This window comes from Lissotriton vulgaris, chromosome 8 (assembly GCF_964263255.1).
Source record: "Lissotriton vulgaris chromosome 8, aLisVul1.2, whole genome shotgun sequence".
Lineage (NCBI taxonomy): Eukaryota > Metazoa > Chordata > Amphibia > Caudata > Salamandridae > Lissotriton > Lissotriton vulgaris.
The window spans coordinates 664,097,953-664,117,171 of record NC_141696.1 but is presented as its reverse complement, the minus strand read 5'-3'; the positions used below and the strand labels follow the sequence as shown (position 1 = coordinate 664,117,171).

Here is a 19,219-nt window from a genome sequence, read left to right as displayed (position 1 = left end):
TGGCCAATACAACTCTGACACATCACAGTTGTGCAAGAGAATAAAGATAATTTGGTTCAGGAGAATAAAACTATACAGGCAGCTTCATTAACTGGCATTCTTCAAAGCAACGAGGCAGGTACATGGGAGCAACTAACATTTGTGAAAGAAATCATTAAGTTCAATCCATGAATGGAGAGAAGTCAGTCTCAAAAACAGCCAGAGGCACCGAGCCAATTCAAACTGATTAGGGATATGCAAATTTATAATCAGCTCTGCACAGAATGTTTTCATAAATGTTTTAATTTGTAGGCATGATTATTTCGCCACTCAAACGTGTGCCACTGTTTCGATTCATCTGATATGTCTGCAAAACTAGTTCTTGTCCTAAATACATTTTCGATTTTCCAAGTCCACGAGGTTGAATGTGTGAGGCCGTTATGCATCAAAACGCCACTCATGAGTTCTCCATGGGAAACTAATCATAGGGAATTTTAAACGCGGTTTTATAGCTGGAGCGACTTACCATGAGCGCATTATGCTTGGATTTCAACAGCTGTTGTTTTGTCTTTATTTCTTCACGTTTCTTCTCGTCTGTGAGTCTGTGTTGGAGGTTATCGCCTCTTTGCAGCAGTTCTTTCACCGAGCCTTCAGTATCATCCTCCTGTCAACAAAAAACACAATTTCAGTTCCTGCCAAAGATCAACTATGTTATACAACAAGAAATGTCGTCCCTTTCCAGAATCAACCGATAAGAATGTGCATTACATTGTGTTTGTGAGTAGTCACTATGCCGCATGAAGCTACATACATTGCTTGCCCCTATGACCCAGACACATGCCTGTTCTGAGTGTGTTGAGAAGTAAGCCTGGTTAAGCCGAGAAGACATTTACCACCCCCTCACTAGAGTATACAACCATATACTTGATGATGAGAAGTACACAAAATCGGTAATAAATATGTGAGGTAAAAAAAAGATTTTTCTGTAAAGTAGATGAGTGACTTCAAGCAGTAAGAAGGATACCAAACCACATGCTATTTGGTCACAAATATATAGGGACCATATGTATGTATGTATGTAAATATATATATATATATATATATATATATATATATATATATATATATATATATATATATATATATAGATATATATATATATATATATATATATATATATATTACCTACTGGCGGTCGCCAGTAGGTATATATAGTTAGGATTTTTTCCTTATGGGATTTCTGAAAATTCTATGTCTAATAACTTTGGCGTTTGTGGACGGAATCGGCTGAAATTTTCAGGAAAATGGCACATTTTGTTTCTGAGCAGCTCCTGGAAATTTGGGGGGGTTTTGTCAAGGGGGGGCTGAGAAAAAAGGGGGGTCCCAAAACGCGTTTTTAACATTGAGTTTTCCATAGGGCGGTTGGACTCACTTTTAGCTCGAACGGCTGAATGGATTTGCACGAAACTTGGCAAAATTGTAGGGACTGTTAGCCCGATGTGCCTTTGCTAGGTCTCAATATATGTGCTTCAGTGGATTTTGAGAAATTAACGTTTAAATCAAGATATATATCTGTAACAGCGCTCCGGGCAGCGATCCGGTTCGCGTACTTTTCGCTTATCGGAACTTTGCGAAGCGAAGCTGATTGGCTCTCCGGTGTCTGTCAACATTCTAAACAGGACGGTGCGGCCGCCATCTTGTCTCTCGGTAGGATCGAGAGACAAGAGGAGGCCAAAACAAAGGAGGAAATGAAGGAAAGGGGGCAAGGTAGACCCCTTCTGACCCCCTAGGATTGATGAGGGGGTATTATAGAGCCACGCTGGGCCCAAAAAAAAAAAAAAAAAAAATTCCGTTTTTTTCGCCGTAGAGACGGGTCTTGGTACGCGAACCGGGCAGCTAACCGGGAAGCTAACCGGCAGTGTAACGGGAGTCTGACGAGTAGCTGATTGGCTGTCAACATTGTAAACAGTTCGGAGCGGCCGCCATCTTGTCTCTCGGTAGGATCGAGAGACAAGAGGAGGCCAAAACAAAGGGGGAAATGAAGGAAAGGGGCAAGGTAGACCCCTTCTGACCCCCTAGGATTGATGAGGGGATATTATAGAGCCACGCTGGGCCCAAAAAAAAAAAATCAGATTTTTTTGCCGTAGAGACGCGTCTTGGTACGCGAACCGGGCAGCTAACCGGCAGTGTAACGGGAGTCTGAGGAGAAGCTGATTGGCTGTTATCATTGTAAACAGTCTGGAGCGGCCGCCATCTTGTCTCTCTGTGGGATCGAGAGACAAGAGGTGGAAAAAAGGTGTAAATGAATGAAAGGGGTAAGGCAGACCCCTCCTGAACCCCTAGGATTGATGAGGGGGCTATTAAAGTTCCCTGGGGGGTGAAAAAAAAAATGCGATTTTTCGCGGTAAAGGTGCTTCCTGGTACGTTAACCGGGCAGCTAACCGGCAGCGTAACGGGAGTCCGACATATTGTGTTTTTTGAACGTTTGTGATATGTGCACGTGTGGATTTTGTCTAATTAAGGTTAAAAAAATATATATATATCTTTAAGCGTGTTTTGGCGCGCTTACGTTTTGGGTTTGGTTTGCGCTGCAGAGACGATACGTCACGGTTATGCGATGCCTCATGAGGCGTCTCACGGGCTACGTGATACGTCACTTAATAAAGAATATATTTTACAGCTATAGATATTAGCTTTTAAAAAACCAATGAAATTCACAGAAAAAACCATAGGTTATAGACCATATATAGTTAGGAATTTGCATTTACAAAACCTTGAAAATTCACTGAAAAAACCATAGGTTATAGACCATATATAGTTAGGGATTAGCATTTAAAAAACCTTATTTTATTTGCACAAAACCATTGAAATTCCATATATAGTTAGTTGCACTAACTATATATCGCGGACCCGCAATCCACTGCTAATGATGTCACATATTACATCATTCATGACATGGTCAGTGACATCACTGATGACATCACTGATGACATCTCAAATGACATCACTGATGACATCACTGATGACATCTCAAATGACATCACTGATGACATCACTGATGACATCTCAAATGACATCACTGATGACATCACTAATGACATCTCATTTGACATTACTGATTACATCACTGATGATATCATTTATGTGATAATACATCTTCAGACTCTAATATAACCTTAGATACACTCAGTGTAAACAGGCACTCACAGACTGTCACACATCCATGGAGTTACTCACACACCTAGTCAGTCATACAAAGAATCAATCACACCTCCATTTCCTCAACTATACAGTTATACACACCTTACTTATTCAAACATATACTAACACATATTTACTCTCTTATACAATCCTTGATACAAGTTCACAATGATTCATACAGCCACTCTCACATTCACTGGCTCTTATGTTCAGTTATTTATATATGTCAACTCTCACATGGAGTGTGTTTTACATATGTACTTACTTTGACATGTAGAACTGAGATATCCATTCACTCACCAATATACTCATGTACACAGTCAACTGTCCATACAGCTGTTTCTACATGCACTTTTGAAGCCATACACCTAGGGAATCAACTGCTCACACATCTATGCACAGAGTTATACACCTCCCAGCCACCCACACACATACTCAGTGTTAGACCTGTCTGCTTCTGGGAAGACTCTAACCACCATGATTTATTTTTGTCCCCCTTAGCCTCCCAGAGTTTCTATTTTTATTTTTACATGTGTCCATCAGGAGTTTTTTTTATGCTGTCAGGGGGCTAGGTGTTCCTTGGCGATGACGCCATTTTTCCCTCATCACTTGTGAGGCCTAGTCACCCCCTTGAAACCTTAGGGATCTCCAGAGACCTAAAATGGTGTCCTCCAACTGCCATAACGGACACTACTGGAGGACAGGTCCATAGGGTAACATTAGGGAACTTTCTGGAATCAACTAGAGACTTCTGCAGGTCTCAGGCCACCCTATATAAGGCCAGTGACCAGCAGCCATTTTGTGCTGACCCCAGAGTAGAGGAGTGAGGCAGTGGTGAGAGGAGGTGGACACACTGAGAGCAGCTAGTTTGTCACTGAGGCTGACAGTTACTTCAGAGGATTGTTCCCCCTTCAGCCTTTGACCGATCCCTCTCTCAAGACATCAACTATTGATAAGGAAATCGAGCTACGTGAGAAGGAAGACTCTTCTTAATCAGCATTCCTGTAAAAACTGACAGGACCTTCCTTCTGAAACCTAATCCCATATCCCCTGCACAGCGCTGCACCTACCAGGGTGTCGAGTCAGTGGTGGATCCCTTGAAGCGCCTTGGTGAGGTTGGGGAACTGTGGCACCCTGGCGACCTGAGGAGCGAGGGCGCCGTGTGTGGACATCTTTCCTGTGAGGCCAAAGTGAGAAGTGACTGAAGGGAAGCAGCGGCGCTGCTCCGATCGGCATCGGGACCCCGGGGGCACCGGCCGCGTCAAGGGAGAAGGTAGGCGCTTCCGCGCATGCCCAGCGTGTAAACGCTTCTGTGGAGGCAGGAGGGGCCTAGGGTCGAGCAGGCCCGGAGGAGACAGAGCAGCGTCTGCGTGGCGAACGTCGTCCGCCCTGGGAGCCAGCGCGCAGAAGCGGAAGAAGAGTGAGCGCGATCGCGCATGCCCAGCTGAGCGGTGTGACTGAGGAGAGCCGATCGCGTCGGAGCACCGGTAGCTGTTTTCCCCCACCTGAGGAGGCAGAAGCGCCACTACAGTCGTCACAGTAAGGAGCCGGTGGGCCAGAGAAGCTCCCTCGATCTCTCCCGACCGCCGACTGCTGCCAGGCTTCAGCGCGAGGGGGAGGAGCACTCGCATCACATCTAGGAGCTTCCAAGTAAGCCGGGTAGAGTGGGGACGGGAGGCGGCAGCACCGGGGAAAGAGACGAGACGGTGGGACTGCTCTTGGGACACAAACTGAACTGTACAAGGAAGCGCAAATGAAGAGAACGGGCTAGTGTTCAGCCCAAAGCTAACTAAAATAACCCATAAGTAACTGGAACCGAAAGGTGGAAGTGGTGCAGGGAACCACAGGGTTCCTGGGTGAGGACCCCTACAGTTAATAATAGGTGAAGAAGCAGACTCTCAACCAGCTAGGTGTGCCTGTCAATCAGAGGGGGGGGGGGAACCCTTACTAAAATTATTGTGTCACCCCTTTTAGCACATAACTGGTGGGTTATACAGTAAACATCTACCTTCAGGTCTTGCTGTTGAGTTAAACAGTGCTTAAGAGCTGTGGGGTAAAGTACCTATTAAGGAACCTGTAAAAACGTATTGCTTTATCAGTCTGCATCTTCTTTTCAGTAGTTTTATTGGTGGAGTAATGTGTCATTGTATGTTAATGTGAAGTAACCTTACAGAGTGCGAAGCTACTGAGATTCGCTCAACCAACCAAAGAGTCATCTTTATGCTTTACTGTACCAGTGACAAAAGAATGTGGTTTATTGCCCTTTTTCCACAGCAGGAGGAGTAAAAAGTAATTTATTGAAGTAAAAGTGTAATGTTGACTCCTGAAAGAAACTAATATTGCATCTTGTATAACTTAAATCCAAAGAGTCATATTATTTTTTATAAAGGTAACGGTATTTTTCCAAACAGAGGTGTTGTGTCTTTATTTTAGTGGTTCATCACTGTGTTACTGTGGGTAAGACTTGTAAGTACTTAGCCAACGCCTTGAGTTAGCTGTAGACCACTACTGTGCCAAGCTACCATATGTAGGCTTGGGTAATCTAGGTCCAACATAATTGGTGTTTCAGCGGTGGGATAGCGGATTTGTACTTACACTTACTTATTAGTAACGCAGTGACAACCACGAGACCCCACCTGGAGTTTTCTCCCTGCGGCCCTCCTAATTTACATTTTTGGTTTTTCTAAATTGACTTCTGGCGGTGGGTGGAGGTTGACCTCAGGTCACTCTGTGGATTTCTCCTGTGTAGCATTTTATACTTCAAATAAGAATGGAGATAAATGTGGAAGAGCTAGACAATTATACTGTGCCTCAATTGAAGGAATGGTGTCAGCAGCAGGGGGTGTTTTTCAAGAAAGGCGCCAGGAAAGTTGAGCTGCTGACCAGTATTCGGGCATGGGTAGAGGCTCATTCCGGGGAGGAGGTAGATCCTGAAGAGAGTGACAAGGACACTGTCCTGGAGACCACAACACTGTACCAGGCGGGAGGGGAGAACCTTGTAACAGGTCCTAGAACACCTTCTAGAGTGGGCAGTAGTGTGTCAGAGAGGGGCCTGACCGACGCCGAGTTAGAAGACAGGAGGGAGGAGAGGAGGATGAGAATCGAACTAGCCAGGATGGACATGGTGAGGGAGGAAAAGAGGTTGGAGCATGAGCGGACCATCAAAGAGATGGATTTGCAGGCCCTGAATTTACGTACCCCCAAACCAGAGAATGGTGGCAGCGATAACCAAACCAACACCAGAGAACCTAGACCGTACCTACCAAAAGACATTATGGCTTGTTATGTACCCAGTGACGACATTGCTAAATGGCTAGCCGCCTACGAGGTCTCGCTGAGGGCCCATGGGATTCTTTGTTGGCCCTTGACCCGAGTGAACAGACCTACTATCCGGCTATGAAATTAGCGCTGCTCAAGAAGTTTGGGTTGACCCCTGAGAAATATAGACAAAAGTTCCGGGGCAGCTACAAGCTGGGCACACAAAACTGGGTAGATTTCTTGGACTACTCCAGGAAGGCCCTGGAGGGTTGGGTAAGAGGCAGCGAAGTAGGGGACTATGAGGGACTATATGACCTCATACTCAAGGAACACCTACTCGAGAAGTGTCTTCCCGAACTAAGACAGCATCTGGTGGACAGCAAGCTGACCAGCCCCAGGAAGCTTGCTGAGGAGGCGGACATCTGGGTTAGTACCCGGGTGTCGACTAAGGGGACTGGAGGGAATTCCCAGAAGCAAGGACAGGGCGCCCCCCAGAAGAAAGAGGGAGGGGAAACTAAGAGGGAGTTCTCAAAAGGGCCACAAAATACTTCGCAAGGAAGGGGCAGAGGATTCATCCCCAAGGGTAACCCCCCTCGCAACCCTACCCCTGGCCAAAGCCAGCAGCCAAGGGTTGTTCATTGTTTTGAGTGTGGTGGTGTGGGACACTATAAAGGAGATGTGAGGTGCCCAAAAAGACCACCCCCTCCCACTGGAGGAAAAATCCCGGGAATCACTAGTGTAGTGCTCGGGGAGGAGATGCCTTTGGTTAATGGAGGGGAGCGGGCGGGTGTCACCTTAGTGTCCCTGGGAGATAAGGAGATGGTTCCCAAGACCCAGCTGCCCTCCAATACTATTAAGTATGAGCAGTGGGTCACCATCAATGGCCGTAGAGGGGAGGCTCTGAGAGACACAGGAGCCAGCATGACTATGGTAAGGAGTCAGCTGGTGTCTCCAGAGCAGGTCATCCCAGATGTACTCCATCCCGCCGTAATGGCTGACGGCAGATTGGGCCACTACCCTGTGGCTGAGGTTCCCTTTGAGTGGGGAGGGGTTGCAGGTCCACTTCGAGTTGCCGTAAGCCCTGCCGTGCCTGTTGACTGCCTGTTAGGGAATGATATGGAGCACAATGCTTGGAGGAGGGTGGAGTACCAGACTCACTCTGAGATGCTGGGACCCCCTGACTGGACTTGTGTCAGCACAAGGTCAGCGACTGCCCGAAGGGGGAGTTCACTTACGCTGGAGCCTGGAACAATGGCCCAGCCGGCTGCCAGAGAGGAGAAGGGCAGGAGGCCGGAGGACCCTGCCTCGACATCTCCACCTCGTGAGACAGCTGGACCACCTGCGGAGGTGGATCTGGAGTCCACAGGGGAGAATGTTGCTTCCTTGGAGAACCTGCCCATCCCTACTGAATGGCATGTGGAGGGAGGTCCTTCCAGGGAAGAATTCTGTGAAGCTCAGAAAGAGTGTCCTACTCTCGAGGGGCTGCGGCAACAGGCCAACGCCCAGGCAGCGGGAAACATTGAAGGGAGCTACCGGATTTACTGGGAGGATGGACTCCTCTACAGTGAGCCCAAGGCACCTGGCCACGGTTCAGCCAGAGCCTTGGTGGTCCCTCAATGCTTTAGAGCCTTTCTACTGGAATTGGCTCATGAGATACCATTGGCAGGACATCTAGGACAGGACAAGACCTTTGCCCGGCTTGTCCCCCACTTCTATTGGCCTCGAATGAAAGTGGCGTCTGACACATACTGTCGGACGTGTGTGTCCTGCCAAGCTAGTGGGAAAACAGGAGTGAAGCTTAAAGCTCCCCTGGAACCACTACCTGTCGTTAGCACCCCCTTTGAGAGGGTGGGCATCGACATTGTTGGGCCATTGGATCCACCAACTTCAGCTGGTCACCGGTTCATACTGGTTTTGGTGGATCATGCCACACGGTACCCAGAGGCAATACCTCTGAGGACCATCACTGCACCTGTGGTGGCAAGGGCCCTAATGGGGATCTTTACCCGAGTGGGTTTCCCCAAGGAGGTTGTGTCCGACAGGGGGACTAACTTCCTTTCAGCATACATGCGGGCTATGTGGAAGGAGTGCGGAGGTACCTATCGGTTTACCACTCCTTATCACCCACAAACCAATGGTCTTGTGGAAAGGTTTAACAAAACCTTGAAAGGTATGATACGGAGTCTACCTGAGAGCCTGCGGAGGAAATGGGACATCCTCCTACCCTGTCTCTTGTTTTCTTACAGGGAGGTGCCACAAAAGGGAGTGGGCTTCAGCCCCTTCGAACTTTTGTACGGGCACCCTGTACGGGGACCTCTCAGCCTGGTGAAAGACGGATGGGAACGGACTCCCAGAAAGCTTCCCCAGGACGTGGTGAGCTACATGCTGGCCTTCCGGAGCCAAATGGCTAAGTTGTGGAAGCAAGCTTCAGACAACTTGGAGGCCAGCCAAGCAGTGATGAAAGAGTGGTATGACCACAACGCTCACCCAGTGGAACTGGAGCCTGGACAGAAGGTGTGGGTGATGGAACCTGGAGAGCTAAATGCCCTCCAGGACCGTTGGACCGGCCCCTTTGAGGTGTTGGAAAAGAAGGGGAAGTCCACCTACTTGGTGGATCTTAAGGCCCCGAGGCAGCCCCACAGGGTGCTGCATGCCAATCGCCTCAAGCCACATCATGAGAGGCCCGCGGTTGTCTTGATGATGGTAACCGATGGAGCAGAGGAAGAAGAAAGCGAACCTCTCCCTGATCTTCTCTCGTCCCAAGAAAAGGATGGGTCGGTGGAGGGAGTAATTCTCTCGCCATCCCTAACTCCTGAACAGCAGAGTGATTGCCGCCAGATCCTGGAGCAATTTTCTTCTCTGTTCTCCCTTGTCCCGGGTAGGACCCACCTGTGTACCCATGACGTGGACACAGGAGACAGCACACCTGTGAAGTCTAAAATCTACCGGCTGTCGGACAAGGTGAAGGCCAGCATCAAGGGTGAGGTCGCCAAGATGCTGGAACTGGGAGTAATTGAACCTTCTGGAAGCCCTTGGTCTAGCCCGGTGGTCTTGGTACCAAAAGCTGCCCCACCGGGCACCACACCTGAATTGAGATTCTGTGTGGACTACCGAGGCTTGAACTCAGTGACCAAAACTGATGCCCATCCTATCCCACGGGCGGATGAGCTGATTGACCGGCTGGGAGCTGCTCAATACTTAAGTACCTTTGACCTAACTTCAGGGTACTGGTAGATTTCCCTTACCGAGGAGGCGAAGGAAAGGTCAGCCTTCTCTACACCTGAGGGACACTACCAATTTCGTGTGATGCCCTTTGGGCTCAAGAATGCCCCTGCCACTTTTCAGCGGCTGGTGAACAGGGTCCTTTCTGGAATGGAAGCTTTTTCTGCTGCATACCCGGACGACATTGCTGTCTTCAGTAGCAGCTGGGAGGACCATTTGCAGCATCTGCAAGCTGTTCTTCATGCCCTGCAACAGGCTGGATTGACAATCAAGGCCAGCAAGTGTCAGATCGGACAGGGGTCGGTGGTGTACCTAGGTCACTTGGTGGGCAGAGGGACGGTGCAGCCCCTCCAGGCAAAGATTGAGGCTATCATCGCCTGGGAGCCCCCCAAGACTCAAACAGAGGTCCGAGCCTTCCTGGGCCTCACTGGATACTACCGTCGCTTCGTGAAGGGGTATGGCACTATCGTGGCCCCCCTCACTGAGCTCACTTCCAAGAAGCAACCTCGACGGGTAGTCTGGACGGAGGCTTGCCAGCGAGCCTTCATGACCTTGAAACAAGCATTGTGTTCCGCTCCCATTCTCAAAGCCCCTGATTTTGCTAGAGAATTCATTGTCCAAACAGATGCGTCAGAACATGGCATTGGGGCAGTGTTATCGCAGCTAAATGATGAGGGCTTGGATCAACCCGTGGTCTTCCTGTCCAGGAGACTACTCCCCAGGGAAAGGAGGTGGAGTACAATTGAGAGAGAAGCCTTTGCGGTGGTCTGGGCTCTGAAGAAGCTGCGACCATACCTGTTTGGTTCGCACTTCCTAGTTCAGACTGACCATCGCCCCCTTCGTTGGCTGATGCAAATGAAGGGGGAGAATCCCAAGTTGCTAAGGTGGTCCATCTCCCTACAGGGAATGGACTTTAGGGTGGAACATCGACCTGGGGCAGACCATGCCAACGCAGACGGTCTATCCAGGTATTTCCGCCTTAGTGATGAGGACTCCCAAGGGGTTGGGTAGTTCTCCCCACTTTCAGCTGGGGGGGACGCGTGTTAGACCTGTCTGCTTCTGGGAAGACTCTAACCACCATGATTTATTTTTGTCCCCCTTAGCCTCCCAGAGTTTCTATTTTTATTTTTACATGTGTCCATCAGGAGTTTTTTTTATGCTGTCAGGGGGCTAGGTGTTCCTTGGCGATGACGCCATTTTTCCCTCATCACTTGTGAGGCCTAGTCACCCCCTTGAAACCTTAGGGATCTCCAGAGACCTAAAATGGTGTCCTCCAACTGCCATAACGGACACTACTGGAGGACAGGTCCATAGGGTAACATTAGGGAACTTTCTGGAATCAACTAGAGACTTCTGCAGGTCTCAGGCCACCCTATATAAGGCCAGTGACCAGCAGCCATTTTGTGCTGACCCCAGAGTAGAGGAGTGAGGCAGTGGTGAGAGGAGGTGGACACACTGAGAGCAGCTAGTTTGTCACTGAGGCTGACAGTTACTTCAGAGGATTGTTCCCCCTTCAGCCTTTGACCGATCCCTCTCTCAAGACATCAACTATTGATAAGGAAATCGAGCTACGTGAGAAGGAAGACTCTTCTTAATCAGCATTCCTGTAAAAACTGACAGGACCTTCCTTCTGAAACCTAATCCCATATCCCCTGCCCAGCGCTGCACCTACCAGGGTGTCGAGTCAGTGGTGGATCCCTTGAAGCGCCTTGGTGAGGTTGGGGAACTGTGGCACCCTGGCGACCTGAGGAGCGAGGGCGCCGTGTGTGGACATCTTTCCTGTGAGGCCAAAGTGAGAAGTGACTGAAGGGAAGCAGCGGCGCTGCTCCGATCGGCATCGGGACCCCGGGGGCACCGGCCGCGTCAAGGGAGAAGGTAGGCGCTTCCGCGCATGCCCAGCGTGTAAACGCTTCTGTGGAGGCAGGAGGGGCCTAGGGTCGAGCAGGCCCGGAGGAGACAGAGCAGCGTCTGCGTGGCGAACGTCGTCCGCCCTGGGAGCCAGCGCGCAGAAGCGGAAGAAGAGTGAGCGCGATCTCGCATGCCCAGCTGAGCGGTGTGACTGAGGAGAGCCGATCGCGTCGGAGCACCGGTAGCTGTTTTCCCCCACCTGAGGAGGCAGAAGCGCCACTACAGTTGTCACAGTAAGGAGCCGGTGGGCCAGAGAAGCTCCCTCGATCTCTCCCGACCGCCGACTGCTGCCAGGCTTCAGCGCGAGGGGGAGGAGCACTCGCATCACATCTAGGAGCTTCCAAGTAAGCCGGGTAGAGTGGGGACGGGAGGCGGCAGCACCGGGGAAAGAGACGAGACGGTGGGACTGCCCTTGGGACACAAACTGAACTGTACAAGGAAGCGCAAATGAAGAGAACGGGCTAGTGTTCAGCCCAAAGCTAACTAAAATAACCCATAAGTAACTGGAACCGAAAGGTGGAAGTGGTGCAGGGAACCACAGGGTTCCTGGGTGAGGACCCCTACAGTTAATAATAGGTGAAGAAGCAGACTCTCAACCAGCTAGGTGTGCCTGTCAATCAGAGGGGGGGGGGGGGAACCCTTACTAAAATTATTGTGTCACCCCTTTTAGCACATAACTGGTGGGTTATACAGTAAACATCTACCTTCAGGTCTTGCTGTTGAGTTAAACAGTGCTTAAGAGCTGTGGGGTAAAGTATCTATTAAGGAACCTGTAAAAACGTATTGCTTTATCAGTCTGCATCTTCTTTTCAGTAGTTTTATTGGTGGAGTAATGTGTCATTGTATGTTAATGTGAAGTAACCTTACAGAGTGCGAAGCTACTGAGATTCGCTCAACCAACCAAAGAGTCATCTTTATGCTTTACTGTACCAGTGACAAAAGAATGTGGTTTATTGCCCTTTTTCCACAGCAGGAGGAGTAAAAAGTAATTTATTGAAGTAAAAGTGTAATGTTGACTCCTGAAAGAAACTAATATTGCATCTTGTATAACTTAAATCCAAAGAGTCATATTATTTTTATAAAGGTAACGGTATTTTTCCAAACAGAGGTGTTGTGTCTTTATTTTAGTGGTTCATCACTGTGTTACTGTGGGTAAGACTTGTAAGTACTTAGCCAACGCCTTGAGTTAGCTGTAGACCACTACTGTGCCAAGCTACCATATGTAGGCTTGGGTAATCTAGGTCCAACACTCAGTCTCCCATACAAATACTTGGGCAACCATTCAATAACCCATATAGTTACTGATATAGCTACTGATTTAAACATGCAGCAGTTTACAGAAGAACATAAATAATGATTGCCAAATTAAGACACTTTAATCACTAACCCATGCACTCAGTGAGACACAGTTAATCATTCTCTCATACAGTCAGTCATGCACCTACTAAATCCTTCATCCAGACACTTATACATCCACTCATTCTTCAATATGTAAGACATATTTTAACTTTACAGAAACATACAGTCACTGGATGTTGTGATCAGTGATGTCATCAGTGATGTCACTGACCATGTCATGAATGATGTAATATGTGACATCATTAGCAGTGGATTGCGGGTCCGCGATATATAGTTAGTGCAACTAACTATATATGGAATTTCAATGGTTTTGTGCAAATAAAGTAAGGTTTTTTAAATGCTAATCCCTAACTATATATGGTCTATAACCTATGGTTTTTTCAGTGAATTTTCAAGGTTTTGTAAATGCAAATTCCTAACTATATATGGTCTATAACCTATGGTTTTTTCTGTGAATATATATATATATATATATATACACAACAAAGTTCCCACGTTACTGGAGCCCAAGATCCTACAGAGCGGCCTCACAAAGAATGGGCACGGGGCAGCCCATCGAAAACATCACTGTAGCACAAAAGGGGGTGAGGCCCAATACTGCAAATGGCATTTATTTTCAAGTACAGCAGCGCCTTATTCCGTCTTCTAACGTTTCGGCTTCTTGCCTTGCTCACAGAAGTAAATGAATAACATGCAGGTGTGCTGGGGCGCGCTTTTACAAAGTAAAATCACGTGACTGACATTAGATTACTACAAGTTCCATAGTGCCAGTGCCAGTCCTAGGCCTTCTGAGGCCCTGGGCGAAAGGGAAGATGTGAGGCCCCTCTAAGTGACATCACAGAAAGTGACTTCGCAAATTAATTGGTGAGAATGTACGGCAAATCACCAACATACTCAAGCATCACGTGGCACACACTGTCATCTTTTTCCTCACGCACCAAAAGCTACAAGCAAAGAGGTGTATTTATGACATTAGTGGCCTTGAGACACCTGCTTAGCACTCATCATGTTCCACAGTCAACTCTTACTCTACTTCATCTGCAAAGGATACACCATTCGAAACACCCAGTTGGTATATCATGCTAATCTATACATCATGACCTACTCTACATACTTCTGGGGTTTAGGACATGAGACAACCAACCATCTTGGGCAACAGTCAGATTTAGGCCATACACGTTGCAGCATCGATTAGGCCACTTAGGAGCTGACAGTGATATTTCATTTGCCAAAACAAAACCCGCCTATATAGTCTGATTTACAAAGGATATTCGCAGAACAGCTGGGCTGCTGAATCCCACAGTGTCTACTTAGCACAGCACACTCTGCACCTGGGAGGTTTTACTTACAAATAGAGAGATAAAAAAAGTTGTTTTTTCATACTTTGTTTTATTGGTCCATTGATTGTCACCATAGATGCCAATAAATCCCTGTGTTAGTTTATAAAGTCTTTTTGGTATAGTTCACAGTAGCTTTCGGGAGAGTTGTGATTTTAAAGTACTGAAAAATAGTAAGAGAATCTAAAAAAAATCCTCTGTTTTGTGCACTGCACTTACAGACGAGCTCCTGAAAAAGGAAAGTTTAGGATTCACGATTTCTTTTTCGTTCCCCAAAGAGGTCATTAGGCACAGAAACCTCTTCAAAAAAGATCTGAAGTGTGCTGAAAAAATAGATTTGCAGGACATTATTTAAACGAGTGCAAGAACGAAGTGTATTTTTAGTGCTCGCTTAAGAAGAGAGAGGCTACAGCTTTGGATCTTGAAATGATCTCAAGGAAAGGAAGCTGAGATGCTGACACCGGACACAGTCAATGACACACTGACCGGGCCACCAACACTGGGTGAGTGACCGCATCTGCATAAAGCAAAGGATATCTCTGAACTGTACATACATAACATTTGTGCAGAGAAACACTAACACTAGGGGCGTGGAGATCACAAAAAGTATGGGGAAACACAGGCACAGAGACAATGAAATTGTCAGAGGTCCATGGGGCCCTGGGCAAGGAAGATACAGGGACAAACAAACAATGAAACCGAAAAAACAGAAACATTGGAAACTATACTAACACGGACACTAGAACATTGAGACATTTGGGGCAGTGTAATGCTTACAGATACCATGAGGCATAAACTGAGACTTGAATTGAGATGTATACACACATCAGCAGTGCCAGTGAAGATTACATTTATACACACACGTATAATATATACGATTGAAGCAAGCAGGTGACGCAGGTCTCTTACCTTAAGGTACAGAACTCAACAACGCAACGATCGGCTCCTGCCTGCAGCAGCCCTGCCCACGCGGCCCGATCCGAGACGGTAGTAACTGACTGCTGCCTCACGTATGGCGCGTGTGCGCATGCTGAGTGCGTCACACTGAGCGGGGCTGGCCATAAAATCATGTCCAGGGTGGTCATTGGTAGCGCTTTCGCGCGCTACCAGATTGACGGCCCTGGGACCCACTGTCACCCGCATCATGGCAAGGCCGGCGTCACGTCACCACCACACTAAGGCACCACCACCACCAAGCTAGGTGGTGGGGTGCGTGCAGGCGTCACTGTCAGGTTTGCGTGCGTGCGCAGACAGTGTTCAGTTCCCCCCCTCTTTCCCTGCCTTAGTTACTACCTGCGGCCCGGCCCCTGCGCGAGCGCGACGAGAGTGCTGTGTGCACTGCGCAGCGCTTTTCCCCATGATTATTTATTATTCCCTAACCGCAACTGCGGGGGCGGCGGCGGGGCCCCCCTGAGCGCGAGGCCCTGGGCAGCTGCCCATACCGCCCATGGCTAGGACCGGCCCTGCATAGTGCCTTGAGTTGGTATTTTCAAGTTCAACTGGAAGTCCTCCGAAAATCTTTACCTTGGTGGTATTTTTTCAAAGCACAAGCACTGGTCTTATTGCTAGAATCAGTCAGGTGAGTAGAAACAATGTTTGAATACTGCTGGAAAATCGGACTTGGAAATCTCACATCACTCGCAGCACGATCATGACAGAAAATAATCCTGCCTGAATCTCTTCATCGCGCCGTCCTTTTCGCACCATTGGCATCTCCTAAGTAGGTTAGGTGCGCAAGTGGATCAGGCTCCTCCGTAATTATACACCACAAAGTTCCCACGTTACTGGAGCCCAAGATCCTACAGAGCGGCCTCACAAAGAATGGGCACGGGGCAGCCCATCGAAAACATCACTGTAGCCCAAAAGGGGGTGAGGCCCAATACTGCAAATGGCATTTATTTTCAAGTACAGCAGCGCCTTATTCTGTCTTCTAACGTTTCGGCTTCTTGCCTTGCTCACAGAAGGAAATGAATAACATGCAGGTGTGCTGGGGCGCGCTTTTACAAAGTAAAATCACGTGACTGACATTAGATTACTACAAGTTCCATAGTGCCTTGTGTTGGTATTTTCAAGTTCAACTGGAAGTCCTCCGAAAATCTTTACCTTGGTGGTATTTTTTCAAAGCACAAGCACTGGTCTTATTGCTAGAATCAGTCAGGTGAGTAGAAACAATGTTTGAATACTGCTGGAAAATCGGACTTGGAAATCTCACATCACTCGCAGCACGATCATGACAGAAAATAATCCTGCCTGAATCTCTTCCTCGCGCCGTCCTTTTCGCACCATTGGCTTCTCCTAAGTAGGTTAGGTGCGCAAGTGGATCAGGCTCCTCCGTAATTATACACCACAAAGTTCCCACGTTACTGGAGCCCAAGATCCTACAGAGCGGCCTCACAAAGAATGGGCACAGGGCAGCCCATCGAAAACATCACTGTAGCACAAAAGCGGGTGATATGTATATATATATATATATATATATATATATATATATATATATATATATCGTAACTTTCCAACCTGCTGCGAGCGCTAGCTTCCTCCCAGCGCCTCCTGCCGCAAATTCGGACACAGACCCAGATTTCGTGCTCAAGGTGATTTTATTTCTGGCACAGCCAAAGACGCGTTTCGCAGCTTGCACTGCTTGTTCACTTCGACTATATATATATATACACACACACATAAGGAATGGGCAGCCAACAATTTGGAGGCGTCAATGAATATGGTGTGTACTCTTATTAAATATGCGGACATTGACAGACTGGATAATATGCGCCAAATTGATGCACTCAATAAAGAACTTGATGCAAAGGAACAAAAAATTTTTTTTGCCAAAACAAGGAAGAAATTAAGAAGCGCCTTGAAAAGCATGAAAGCACCATCAAGACGCGCAAGGTCTACAAATTTGCTCGAGTTTGAGCTGATTATGAACAGGGACGCATTTTCACTTTTTCCCAAAAATTTGAGAATGTCAAGCGACAGGCGCTAACAGCCAAGGTCCCATCAAGTTCAAACCCAACGTTGTTAGTACAACAGGCTGAACACTCTGAAACCTCTGATACAGATTTGAGTTCTGCCATAAGTAGTGTGGATTCGGATGAGAACAGTTCAATAGCAGGCCAATCATCTGTAAAGTAAATCTAACTGGCCGATCTTGAAGACGGATATAACTTTGGTACCTTTATTGGATGAGACTCAGTGTATCACTTTTAGGAGGGCTCCCTCTATGAGGGGTATTTTGGTCAAGACCAGTCCAGAAGTAGTGACATCATCTAATTGGCTCTCTAATCGCACAGGTTTTTTTAAATGCAGTTCTTGCAGAGCTTGTAAGTTTGGTAGCAACACTAGGGAATATAAGGATGCTTTTAGTTAAGAGGTTACTAAAATCAAAGGATTGTTTACTTGTAAAACAGATCATGCTGCTTATGTTTTACAATGTTCTTGTAAATTACAATATGTTGGGAGCACTAAGCTCCAAGTTTACAATCGCATCCTACAGCATCTTCAGGCGATTGTCAACTCTGACCCTAGTTACCCTGTGGTGCGTCATTTTAAGTTGGTCCACCAAAATATTCTCAAGGATTTTAGTTATTTTGTTATTGATCCAGTGCCCAATTCCAAGAGGGGTGGCGACAGAGAACGCAAGCTCAGACAATTAGAGAGTCAGTATATTCTACTTCTTGATAACAAGATTCCGAATGGTCTCAACACAGGGGAGGATTTATATAACTTTTTATAAATATATATGTTTTTTTAGATATTTAGATATTCATGTTAATCTTATTTATTTTAGTAACCACATTTGGGGGCAGGCTTGACCCTAAAGTTGTAAATCCATGAATTCTGCATTTTAGCATGCTTCCATCTCTGCTGCTGTGTTACTGCTGCTCTACCAATCAAATTGTTGATTTTACCCCTTTTTTTCTGATGAAATCTTATTAATGTCCTTTTATCATGTTTTTACTGGAGTTTTTACTAGTTTTTCTAGATTTTCTGGTTTTACTGTTGTTTTCTTCTGGTTTGGATGTGGTATAAGGTTTGGCTGGTAAATTATTGGGGAAATTAAGTTGATGATGCCCCCTAATATGAATATGTAATTAGAGCTTGTTATGATGTGACATTATCAAACTTTATAATCTTCAATGGATTAAGATCCCTTTTTCATAGTTTTTCAATTTTACTTATTTAAATACACCTTTATCTATTGGATGTTAACCACTAATATTGTCCACAAATTCACTGAATTTTCATTACAATTTATTGTATGTTTGTGTACAGTGGTTATATTTACCTTAGCACTTGCACTTTATATATGGTAAGGCTTCGTCTAGTTTGATATATGGATGAATCGAGAGGCAATTCTATTCTCAATTTTAATGTGCACTATTTTTGCACCTTTTGTTAATGCTGTTGTTTGCACTATCCCCTTTATATTGCTTAATGATATAGACTTAAACATGAAGTATGTACAATGAATGACCGCTTGAGGTTTGAATAAATTGGGCACTTGCCCGGGATTGAGTTTCATCTTTATATACTGTGTATATCTACATAACATTATTATGAACGTTATTGTATAAATATCCTCTTTAGTGAGTTTTACCCTCTTGCAATATAGTTCAAGTCTAGTACTGAATTTTGTACTATTAGGTCGTCTTTGTCATTAGTACGTTTTTCATGTCTATGCTAGATTGGAAGGAGTTGGTGCTCTCTATCTGCATTAAAAACTCGCTGGTTTTTGGTCTCATCATGTGATCAAGACCGGGTTCCCCCGGTCGAAACGCGTCATGCTGCCAGTTACAGAGTAATAAAGCACTTTATCACCTGGAAAACACGCTCAAGTGTTCTGTACCTGTTGCCTGTGAACTGCTTCACTGCAGGACTATGGATTTCAATATATATATATATAATATACTGATGCTATAGACACATTCTCGGAAGCTGTTATCCAGGATTTA

General features: G+C 46.6%; 1 protein-coding gene across 2 annotated transcripts in view; it reads right to left on the bottom strand.

The window, feature by feature from the left end:
* The window catches only part of DMD (dystrophin), a 4,652,165-nt gene that overhangs the window by 4,166,566 nt on the left and 466,380 nt on the right, over nucleotides 1-19,219 (bottom strand). For both annotated transcript variants that reach the window (XM_086934537.1, XM_086934536.1), the window contains one exon: nucleotides 506-643. In XM_086934537.1, the coding sequence (XP_086790663.1) occupies nucleotides 506-643 (138 nt within the window). The remainder of the gene's footprint in view (nucleotides 1-505; nucleotides 644-19,219) is intronic.